At 42.3% G+C, this 12,734-nt stretch overlaps 1 protein-coding gene across 1 annotated transcript; it reads right to left on the reverse strand.

Moving 5' to 3' along the window:
- Window positions 1–9,341: 9,341 nt before the first annotated feature.
- Window positions 9,342–12,191, reverse strand: LOC134214500 (uncharacterized). The gene is made up of 3 exons (XM_062693858.1): window positions 11,066–12,191; window positions 10,497–10,718; window positions 9,342–10,338 (listed from the first exon to the last, which is right to left on the reverse strand). Exons 1-3 carry the CDS (start codon window positions 12,075–12,077, stop codon window positions 9,431–9,433), a joined length of 2,142 nt encoding a protein of 713 aa, XP_062549842.1. The 5' UTR covers window positions 12,078–12,191; the 3' UTR covers window positions 9,342–9,430.
- Window positions 12,192–12,734: the final 543 nt, after the last annotated feature.

Here is a 12,734-nt window from a genome sequence, read left to right on the forward strand (position 1 = left end):
AGCGAAGTGTGACGATCCATACAAAATTTTCAGATGTTTCATACAAAAAGTGTGACATAGGGGAGAGGGGGGTTGAAGAAGCTCAATTTTTGCTTTTCGTAATTAATGGATCTTCCTAAGAAGCGTGTAGCCAAAGGAAAAAAAATGCATGCGAAATGCAAGTTAATTAAACGATGTTTATCATTATCATTCATATACCATGTTTGTTCCATTACAAAATATTTTAGTTACAAGATAAAGATTGTCGCTGTCCGGTACGTCTTTTGTTGGCGAGGATAGGGTGCCAAATGTCAATGAAGGAAAAATACATTCGATTTGACAGTTCGGTACCCAACATGTTTCGGACAGCAGAACAAAGGGAACCGAAGCGACAATTTTTATCTTGTAACTAAAATATCTTTTGTTCCATAATTTTGTATTACATATTGATATTTGCCGAGATATTTGCCAATCGACAGCTTTATTTATGTCGTAGATGTTACAAACCAAGCCAATGCTGAAGGTGGCTGAGGTCGATTCCCGGTCCTGTTTAGAAAATTTTCGATATGGAAGATTTCTCTGGGCATAAAAGTATCATTTTTTTAACCTCATGATATAAGAATGCAAAAATGGTAAAATTGGCTTAGAAACCTAGCAGTTTATAAGAGCAAGATTACCAGTGGTGAGAGGTGGTGAGTATAAGCCGTTTGGCAGCGCAGTATCGTTACTTGACACTTTACCGGTCGCTACTGAACGCGCTGTTACACCTATAGCGCAACTGACAGGTGACCAAATTTGTTAGCGTGGTAAGAGCGCTGCTATTTAATGAACTGTCAAACGTCACCGGTGCGGAATACAGCAACCAAATTGATAGCCGAAAACAGTGGTGGTACGGAAAAGAGTAACTAAACTAAAATGACAGCGCACTGCGGGTGATGAAAATACTCGCGCCCGGTAATGATGCTCTAACTGTGGAAGTGCTTAATGAACACTAAGCTGCGAGGCGGCAATATCCCAGTGGGGGATGTAATGTAAATTAATGTGTGGATTTTCAATAGTGTAGCTTTATTGGCACAAAAGTTTGAGTTGGGTAAAAACAGAGTCTATTATATATAGAGTTACGCAAAGAGTGAAGCCAAATCTAGCTATTGAGCTGTCAAACCGTCTACCTATCGAGCAAAGAAAACAAATGCTTGTTGGTAAGGCGGAAGTATTGTTATTGCCTAATGATTATTATGGCGAATTAAAACGTATGAATTGAATTGTATTAGATTTGTTCTAGAAACAGCTTCAAACAACTTCAATACAGCCCCAGCAACAAGAAACTTACGTGTTTACACTCTATGGGTGACTTGGTTATCGAATTAAAAAGCTTTAGCAGTGAAGACTCCCGTGAAGTCACTTTAAGGGTTGAACAAAAATGAGAGTTGCAAACACAATAACCTGAAGATCATTCAGAATAAGCTGTTTTACGAAACGGGTGAAATGACAGGAGACCTAACACTAATATTTACTTTTTATACGAAATGATGATGGTTGCCATGCAAATTTACCAAAACAAAACGCCGAGCCGTCCACTCAATTGATGGTGAAGTCTCGATCAGCTGATCGAAACTGTCTCGTAAAATGGCTTATAAGTGTAAGAGCATCATTATCGGTCGCGAGCATTTTAATCACCCGTGCAGCGCTTTCATTTTAGCTTCGTCACTCGTTTCCGTATCGGTCACTATTTTCGGCTCTCAATTTGGTTGCTGTATTCCGTACCGGTGACGTTTGACAGTTGACAGTTCATCAAATAGCAGCGCTCTTATCGCGCTACCAAATTTGGTCACCTGTCAGTCGCGCTATTGTTATAGCAGCACGTTTATTAGCGACCGGTAAAGTGTCAAGTAATGATACTGCGCTGCCAAACGGCTAATACTCGCGACCGGTAATCTTGCTCTTAGAAGATCCTCTTTGCGCAACTCTATATAATAGACTCTGGGTAAAAACAGCTAAAAAATGCATGGATATTAACAAAAGATATTTTAGTTACCAGATAAAGATTGTCGCTGTCGTCGCTGTCCGAAACATCTTTTGCTGGCGTGGATAGGGGAGCTAAATGTCAAAGAAGGAAAATCCATACGATTTGACAGCTTGGTACTCAACATGTTCCGGGCAGCAGAACAAAGGGAACCGAAGCGACAATCTTTATCTAGTAACTAAAATATCTTTTATATTGACGAATTCGAAAGGAAAAAAGAAGAAGACATGCGATGGTGAGGAACAACAAAATCGTTCATGGCAAAGTATACGGCGGCGTAAAAAATTCAAAACGTATTCTAATTAAAAACTAATCAATGTAAATTGCGAGAAAAATGAAAAGCTACATTTAGAACACATTATTCCGAAAAAAAAATATTTCCGTTTAATGCACCCAAAATATAGTTTTGCCTTTTTCTCGCACTTTTCATTGATTAGTTTTTAATTAGAATTAGTTTTAAATTGTTTACGGACATTTTAAAATTACCGCCGTATTTGCCATGCACGATTTTGTTGTTTCTCACTGTTTGGGAGCTGGTCATTATCTTCCTTCAGACGTGGACTGTATTTGGGTGTTTATTGATTCCTTTATTCCAGGGTATTTCGGTGGGTTACTTCGTCGGTTTTTCCACAACGTTACTATTACATTCAGCACAATTTATTCAACAAGTCCATTACACATTACATTTTACTACTGAATGACTACACTTTATTACAGGAACTACATTTATTTCTACTAACTAAACATATATTTTAGGTCAAGTTTCCGTAAAATACTTGGGCTCAGACTCCGTCTGATCCTATAGGCAACCTATCCAACTTAGCACTACTTTTGACTTCGTCTGGGGTTAACTGCAATCGCCTTCGACCTTTGTTGCATTCCTTTAGCCGAGCTCGTTTGCAACGAGGGGTGCATCGATTTATTTAATCGTTGATCCATAGACACTCACCATCGTATGTCTTCTTCTTTTTTTCTTCTCGAATGGGCCTTTTCACGAGACGTTTGAAAACAGCTAATTTTACCGTCAATTGACAGTTTTTCTATGAAAGTGACAGCGTCGGATTTGAACGGTTTGCTCAGTGCAACAAGTGCAGTCCCGGCCGAGGTCCCGGCAGTATCACATGAAAAGGCCTTTTCGTCAATTTTTAAGAGTGCGCGAGAGCTGTCATTGGTGTTTGTTCCGTTTTTTACGTGCCACCGTCCGTCCAGTGAGAAACTGTAAAAAAGGTGGTTTCCCTAGGCAAGTGATCTGCCTTGGCGTCCTCGATTGCGTCGGCCACTCGTGCGGGATGATGGTGGTCTTTGGTATTCGAGATGACAAATGGTCACGGGTAAGCTTGTTTTGCTTACTGTTGTTTTCAATTGCTAGACTAAAACATTTCTAAATATTGTTCAGTTGGTACGATTGCGATTACCCTCCTGTCGAACGATCTTCGGATTCAATGTACAATCGCCGTTATTTCGTCGGAGGAATTCCAACTCCTTGCCCTTGCTACGAGTACGGCTTTGCGGTCTACAGCGGCTATTTGCTTGAATCTCTGGCCGGTGTTGGAGCTGTTGTCGTATCGTCAGCTGCATTCAGGGTCCGAAAAACGTATGAAAAATCCAAATAGTTTACGGGTGAGTATTTGCAGTCTATAAGTAAACAATGCCCCAAATACTTTGCCTGACTAAATTGATTAAAATGTAGGAATTATTTGAATTAAATTGAGTTTACAGATTTCGATTATTTAAACAAACATAATGGCAGGTATATTGCCAAAATAATAATAAAGTCGATTTCTGTGCATCGTACTTGATTCGAATCGAGTAAGAAAATAACTTTTAGTGGAATGTTTTCTACTGTGATAAGACGAGTTTAGTACTATGTATATCATTTAACTCCACCATCTTGATTCGTATTCTAACCCCAACAGACGGCCTTCAGTGTCTCGTATTTAGCTCGACTTGGTCGTGTCAAGTACTAGATACTGAAGACGGCCCTACGGTTGAGGTCGAAATACATTTCAAGACTACAACGTGATGGAGTCATATGGAACAGTACCAAACTCGTCTATGACAAGTCGATCGAGTTTTATTCCATTTAATTTGACTCCTTGATTGCAACTTTACAGATACATATACGTATCTGTAAAGTTGCAATCAAGTGGACAAACATACTATCCAGCATCTGCATTTGAATAAATTTACTTAATATTGAACTGGTTAAAACTTAATTTAATTTTAATTTATTTTAATTTGTTTTTATTTTCAATTATTTTAATTTTACAATCTTCAGCGAAGTTGTTCAGGACATTCAGGCTTTCAAGGTGGAGATCAGAATAGTTAGGAATTCATAGTTTGGGGGCGCTAGCGTATGTGCGACGACTTAATGAGGTAGATATCTCAAACATATAAGTTTTAGAGAATTCTTCCATAAAATTACTCGAGTTGTAAAAACCAAAAATTAATATAATAAAAAATAATAAAAACCTGTCAATTAATGGGATGTGCTGATGTATAAGGAATTATCTGTTAGATATTCTAATTACAATTATGACTAGCACTACGGCTAGTTTCAAAGCTTTTGACAAACAGTATGTTGTTCTGGTAACACTTTATACACTAAACAGCGTCACACCTTTTTACTACAGTTTTTTTGTCTTCAAAACAAAACAACAAGACATAAGCATAAATAATTTTCTCATCATTAATTTATTAGGAATGCTCCACATTGCTGATTCATCAAAACAACAACCTTTAGTGTTTCAATATTTTATAAACCTTCGATACTATTCGTTATAACTAACGCAACTAGCTTACATTCATTTAAAATATTATGTCGTATGAGTAAAAATAACTCACGAGTGAGTAATGTAATTGGTCATACTCACTCGTGAGTTTGAGTATTGAAATCCAAACTCACGCGTGAGTATACTCGCAGTGAGTTTGAAACTGAATACTCAAACTCGTGAGTGAGTGAGTAGGTTTCAAACACTGCTCACTCATTTCTCAACACTGCTTTCGAGCCTCTTGAAAGGAGGCTTTCGAGCCTCTTGAAAGGAGGCTCTCGAGCCTTTTGAAAGGAGGCTTCCGAGCCTCTTGAAAGGAGGCTTTCGAGCCTCTTGAAAGGAGGCTTCCAAGCTTCTTGAAAGGAGGCTTTCGAGCCTCTTGAAAGGAGGCTTTCGAGCCTCTTGAAAGGAGGCTTTCGAGCCTCTTGAAAGGAGGCTTTGAGCCTCTTGAAAGGAGGCTTTCGAGCCTCTTGAAAGGAGGCTTTCGAGCCTCTTGAAAGGAGGCTTTGAGCCTCTTGAAAGGAGGCTTTGAGCCTCTTGAAAGGAGGCTTTGAGCCTCTTGAAAGGAGGCTTCCGAGCCTCTTGAAAGGAGGCTTTCGAGCCTCTTGAAAGGAGGCTTTCGAGCCTCTTGAAAGGAGGCTTTCGAGCCTTTGGATTGTAGATTTTAGTTCAGAAGCGTATTCCTAAAATCTTACTCATCATTTTGTCTTGATACAGTAGATTACATCGACGATTTGACGAATTTGATCATTTGAAATTTTGTCTTTTTGATCTTTTATCCCCTTCATGTACTGTGCTGGCAGGATTCAAATGTCTTAGTTTTAGTATAAAAAATTATCTAAACTTTACCAATAAGTTTTTATTGAATTTGTTCTACACCCGCCATTACGCTTTTGAGTGCGAAGTACCCCCTGGGACCAGCGAAGGTACCCCCAGGGGTACATGTACCCCAGGTTGAGAACCGCTGCAATACATCAACATATTTCTCTAATGTAACAATACTTGCAATTGTTTCTGAAACGTTTTCGTACATAAGATGCATAAGTTCATGAACCCCCGATTTGAGTAAAAAGTACCTAATATTAGGTACTTTTTTCTTACAATGTACGTAACAACTGTACTGGAAAACGTACATTAAGGACTTTTTTAAGTTTATTCAAAATAATCTTTCAGATGGTGGCTGTTTGACTTGCCAACTGTTGCCGCTTTTTATGGTGTTTTGATGTGAAAATTGACTATTTTTCCTCAAGATTCCTCAATAACTTTGACAGGTTTCAAGATAGATCAAAGTAGTCTTCTAGACAAACATGTTTTTCGACATTATGCACAACTTTCTAGAACAAACCATACTGCTAAAATCATTTTCAAAAAAGTTATGCTCAAAATATGATTTTTGGGGGTCATTCATACAAAACGTGCTGTAACTCGTTACAAAACCGTTATTCCAATATGGTGTCTTCAGAAAAGATGTTCCAATTCACATTCTTTATAACATTGCAGAAGACAACCACTGCTTTTGTACATCTGCGTAATTTTTTTATTTCACACCGCCCTTTAAGGTGGATAGATCATTGATGTTTTCTTATCAAAAGAAAGCCCAAGAAATATCCTTCAACTCTTCTGAAGACATCATGGCTCTAATACTAAGGACACACCTCTGTTATTTGTTTATCTATCTTTAATGAAGATAATAATAGGTATGGCACTCATTTCAAGATTCTTGTACCATGGTACGAATACCACCAGTGTGTCATTAGTATAAAATGTAGTTTTCAGGTCGAAAACTAAAAAACGCACGTTTTGGGGGCTTTTGAACCAGTGTGCGATGTCTTAAAGACTATGAGAGGCAACGAGAAGCTCTCTAGTCTAGAAGGGGATGTCAACTGCATCCGAAGAACGGGCAAAGGCGAGATGATTCTCGTCTTGAAGCGGAATGCTGCTCGGAAGAGTTCCGAGTATAAAAAGTTGACAGAGGAGGTCCTGGGTGACGGGGTTCAAGTTAGAGCCCTGTGCCCAGTCTTGAACATCCAGTGCAAGGGCATGGATGAGATAACCGAAGCCGGAGACCTGGTAGACGCACTGAGGGATCCGTGCATATAGAGATCCAGGAATCCGCGATTCGGTTACGCAAAGGCTTTGCGGGAATGCAGGTTTCCTAATTTCAAGTACCTATGGCCGAGGCCAAGAAGGTGCTGGATAAGGTAAAACTGAAGGTGGGCTGGTCGGTGTGCTCGTTGAGCACAAGCCAACCCAGTCAGGCCTGTTACAGGTGCCTTGGCCACGGTCATAAGTCCTATGACTGTAAGGGACCTGACCGTAGTAAGCTGTGCCGTAGGTGCGGAGCCGAAAACCACCAGGCTCGCACCTGCCAGGCTGCACCAAGATATCTGATCTGTCCGTCGGGAGCAGACAACAGGCATCTCACCGGTGCTCAGACCTGTACGGCCTCTAGAAGGGTCCAGACATACAAGTAACACAGCTAAACTTGAACCACTGCGAGGCAGCTCAACTGCTGCTACAACAGTCGGTTATCGAGTGTAAAGCTGATGTTGCCTTGTTGTCCGACCCATACCGCATCCCTGCTGGGAACGGCAGTTGGATTGCGGACAAGTCCGGTATGGTGGAAATTTGGACTAGTGGGCGATACCCCATCCAGAAGATAATATCTTCTCCCGACGATGAGGGTTTTGTCATAGCAAAGGTAAACGGAGTATAGAGCAGTGCACTAGGGTAGTTGATATCATTGCGGCAAAACTAACTGGCCTAAAACCAGTAGTTGTAGCAGGTGACTTCAATGCGTGGGCAGTGGACTGGGGTTCCCGGTTTACTAACGCTAGAGGTCATATCCTGCTAGAGTCACTAGCGGTATTGAACGTAGTTCTGCTGAACGAAGGTCAAGTGCCAACCTTTAGAGGACCGAGCGGTGATTCATGTAACGACGTCACCTTCTGCAGCGCAGGATGGACGGATGAACCAGGATGGATCATACTTCTAGCGACCATCAGAAGGTACGTTTTATGGTCGAGTATACCCGGAAAAGTACGACAAGACGAGGCGGTGCAACTGATCCTGGATGGTGCACCTCACAGTTCAATCAGGAACGCTGGGAAAGTCCGACTTCAGGACTGAGCGGTAATGAATTGAAGACCCAGCCCCCAGGCAATCGACAACCAGTGTACTGGTGGTCTTACACGATCGCAGATCTTCGTAGAACCTGTCTTAGAGCTAAAAGAAGGTTGCGACGTGCTAGAACAGACGCTGAGCGAGTCGATAGACGAGGGGTATTCCAGACAGCGAGCAGAGCTCTGAACTACGAAATTAAATGTAGCAAGCGAGCCTGCTCTGAACAGCTGTGCAGGGTGGCGAATGACATCCCATGGGGAGATGCGTACAGGATAGCGATGTCTAGGACGAACAGCACAGTGCCACACCTCTTGAGAGATCCCCAAAGATGTTAGCCGGAATAGTAGAGGAATTGTTTCTGAGACATGAACCATCGGACTGGCCTGCTACACCGTACGAGTCAGTTGACGTGGTACCGCTAGTGACTAACGAAGAGCTTATCGTAGCCGCAAGAAAACGTAAGCTCAATAAGGCGCCAGGCCCGGATGGTATTCTAAACATGGCCCTCAAACACGCCATACTTGCTGATCCAGATATGTTCAGGAGCTGCCTCCAGAGATGCATGGACGAAGGAAACTTCCCAGGTCGATGGAAACGGCAGAAATTGGTGCTATTACCGAAGCCTGGCAAACAGTCGGGGGACCCTTCGGCATACAGACCAATTTGCCTACTCGACACAGCTGGGAAGCTTCAAGAGAGGGTCATCTTGAATAGATTGTCGGCTTATACAGAGTGTTCTGGTGGCTTTTCCGGCAACCAGTATGGTTTCCGTAAGGGCCGTTCTACCATCGAAGCAATTCGATCGGAAACGGATACGGCCAAGATAACGAGGTTTAAACAGACGAGGTATTAGGTACTGCGCATTGATTACACTTGATGTAAAAAACGCGTTTAACAATGCTAGCTGGGCAGCAATTGCTGACTCCCTGCACCGATTGAGAGTTCCGGATTACCTGTGCAGGATACTGATGTTTTTTTCAGAACAGGGTGCTGATATACAACACGGATGCTGGTCAAAAGTCGATCGTAGTGTCTGCGGGTGTTCCACAGGGATCGATCATCGGACCGGTTCTGTGGAATATTATGTACGACGGAGTATTACGCTTAAGTCTCCCGGCCGGTGTGAAGATTGAAGGCTTCGCGGATGACGTAATGCTAGAAGTAGCAGGTGACACTCCCGACAATATGAACAATACCTAGGAAACCATAAGTCCACCAGCTGGATCCGACGGACACAAGAAAGCGAGGTGCACCGTGTGCAAGGTGAGAGACGAGCTCCGTAGACTGCGAGGTTGCCGACATGCAGCTACGGTCCGAGCTAAATCGAGACAACTGTGGTGTTTTCCGTGAATTTTTAAACCACATCGTTAAATCTATAAACTGATCATACTTGGAAAGGATATTCTTTCAATTCATCTCGCAGTAACTACTCTTAGATAATCAAATATGTTTGAAAACCATCGTTCCAAATTATTCCGACAGACAACTACAAAACAAACGTACTTACAGTCAGGCTGTCGCTACCACGTTGCGATCACGAAATAACTCCCAGTGTGCGGGCCACGCTCTGATAGTCTGTCCTCGCGACATAGCACCCACTCATCACGCGTTTGCCGCTGTATGCCAATCGTCCATGCAGCACTCTCCAATTATCGAAGATCATCACAGTTCCGGGCGTCAACTGAAACTGCCACGCCATTGATTCGTCGTTGATCTCCGCCCCCAGTTCTTTGAAATCCGCATAAAACTGCGGTATCTGCTCCTGTGGGATCGTCTTCATGATGGCTCGGTCGTAGATATTGAACCTTAGCTGTTCCACCTTTCCGGTGATTATGTTCCGTTTGATAATCGGTGCGCAATACGTATGATGCTTGCCCTCTTCCAGATACTCGGCGGTTATCGGATAATTGCAAAGTCGTTCAAAAACCTCCGGTTTCTTGAGACGCAACTGCTCAGCCGCTTTGAATCCGTCGATCAAGAGAGTTTGACCCCCGGTACCTTTGAACTGAATGCAGTGAAGAATTTGTAAACCGGCGGCATCACTAAAATAGGTGTTGTCTGTGTGAGGACCCAAGTAGTCTTTGGTGTAAGCCGTATCGCTATGGTCCATAGAGTCGCTGAAGGTCCACATCTCACCAAACAACGTTTTGTGGATGGGGAAAATTCGTCGCACGGCCATCTCCGTGCTGTGTGCATTCGCTGGGACCTTTTCGATGAAGGCTACACCGTACATGAACAGACTGTTGACCAGTTTTTTGACGATTTCATCGTCGCAGAGCAACTCGTTTAGGCTAACTCGACAATAATCCGGGGAAAGACTGATTATTGCACGGTCCCAAAGAGCCGGTTGTGATTGCTCCTGCAGAAGAGTTTCTTTGTAGAGACCGAATTGTGCGCTGAAGATGAAATCCAAATCGTAGGAGGATGCGTGATTATCCTTCCCTACGAAACAAATATAATTAATATTATATTATCGAAAATTTTGGGAAGAATTAGAAATAATTATGTCCTGATTAACAGATACAAATTATGCAATCATTAAGTAGAAGGTAAAGCTCAATTAATCAAGAGCGATGGCTTCCCAAGTCTTAGCTACTTACATAATACGTTAAGTGCCCCATCTTGTATTTCGTAGCTCAAAGGACTAACATCATCCGGTACATCCAATATCGACAGTGACCTTTGAAACGTTTCGTGGTTGTAGCATTTGTTACAGCGACAGTGATCCCTTAGCCAGATGTAACTCACCCAAATCGGTTCATCCGATTCCGTTCGCTTGAGTGAGAGGAAAAACCGTTCGTCGATAGCCGGTTTCTGCATGGCTGGAATAGAAAAAATGCCACAACGAGGGTTAAAAACGTGGTCCACTAACGAGAGTGAAATTTAAAATAAGCTTTTTATAGAATAAAATAAGTGTGATAAGATGATGCCATCCTAGCCGGAGCTGTAGCTTGTATTATCGCAAATTACCAGTAGCGTAACAAGGGGATTAACTAAAGGAGATACTCAGATTAAATCATTTTTCAATTCAATAGCTTGAGTGAGTAACCACACACGACTTAAAATAATCTCAGCCGTACGATAGCAGATGCCACTCTGCTACATCATCTCCGCAATGATGATTATGCAGCTTCTTATCAACTCTTTAAATAGCAGGAAAAAACCTCACCATTGCTTTCTTCTTCCTCTACATTTTTGAATAACTTCTCATCGAACACAACAGCTCCAGCGCTCATTTTCTTTTTCAACGTTTGCAAATTCTCCGGTGTGCACTCCAACAATGCCAAAACTTTTGTGACCTTCCCCTGTGAATCATTGTCTTCGTTGTCTTCCGGTTCTACCTCGTTCTCAACAGCCACATCCGACGTTACTTTTGGCTGCACATCATCCGTTTGCGTTTCCACTGATACGCCCATTTTCTTTTGTCCAGGAATAGAACAAATTTTAAGAATCTTTTTCTGTGGCGACATTATCTTGACCTTTTTAAGAATAAGCGAATCGTTTTGCACATTATGCACGTGCTCGCTGTCCGAGGTCGCCTCTTCCAACTTTATCTGGCTTAACTTTTTTCGGAATCGGAAAATCTTCGCCGGTGTGCTACCGGCAGCCATGCAGGACTCCAAAACACGTTTCTGGCCTGCTGTAATATTTGCCGTCTGAGGCATTGGAACGATTTCCAACATTTGACTGTGAGGAACGACTTCTGGTGCAAGATGCTCCACCTCCTCAGACTCTGTTACTTCCAACGGATCCAAAGCGTATTCTGCCATGAATTTCTCGTTGGACTCACTTTCCACTGCTTCTTCCGTCGGTGTGTAAGATTGTACTTCCAAGCTTACCGTCGTTACATTCGAGCCCAGCACCTCTAACGGAGGACGTCCCATCGGAGGAATGGGCCGATGCAGTCCCTCCACATCGCACAACGATCTCAAATTCAGTGATGGATTGGCGGTGACGTTCAAACTTCTCGACAACTTGTTTTTATAATCGGCAATACGGAAATGTCTACTGCATACAAAATACCTTCCCCGAATAATGTCCACGTCGAGCGGTGCCAACTCCGGTATGGCCAGTATCGTCTTCCATAGCTGGGCACGCTCTCGATCCGTTGGAAACTTGTGCACTAGTTCGAACTTTTCTCCCTGACAACAGGGCACCACACAAGGACGCGGTTTGGCCATTGTCGCTGGAAACGCACTCTATTTGCAAAGATTTTCAGGGACTCTTTTTCACTCGGAACAGGACTATCCGTTACGCACGCGAAGATAAACATTAAAGATGAAGCAAATAAAAACATAAACTTTTTTTGTTAGGAACTGTCAAAATAATAGTTTTAGTACATATGAGATTTCTTAGAACAACCAGGGCTGAACTTCAGAGAGTATGAATTATTTTTAAATCCTAACTCGCCGAATCTGCTTATATTCATCAAATGATACGTTTGATCCAAGCGGAAATCACATACACGGTTAGAAAAAAGTACCTAATTTTAGGTACTTTTTTTCTCTTGCATCTCCCTCCCTCTTTCCTTTGTTGTCATAAACTGAAGAGCAAAATCACTCAACAAGGGCATTAAAGTATGGGAACCCAACGTTGAATAATCTCATGTTTACAAAAGTTGAGTGAAATTTGCCTAACTTTTGGTTAGTTTCTATTATAGATATTAGAATCTATAGATGAGCGAAAGCATGGCTGAGTCGATTTTTTTGCCCGTGCACACGCGCATATGACGTCACAGCCCTTAACGTTTCCATTGAAATCGTGACGTCATGCTCGTTTGGAGACACGTTTGACAGTTCGTTTGGAGACAGAGGATTTATCTTCGCTCATCTATATAT

The sequence above is a fragment of the Armigeres subalbatus genome, chromosome 2 (assembly GCF_024139115.2).
Source record: "Armigeres subalbatus isolate Guangzhou_Male chromosome 2, GZ_Asu_2, whole genome shotgun sequence".
NCBI lineage: Eukaryota > Metazoa > Arthropoda > Insecta > Diptera > Culicidae > Armigeres > Armigeres subalbatus.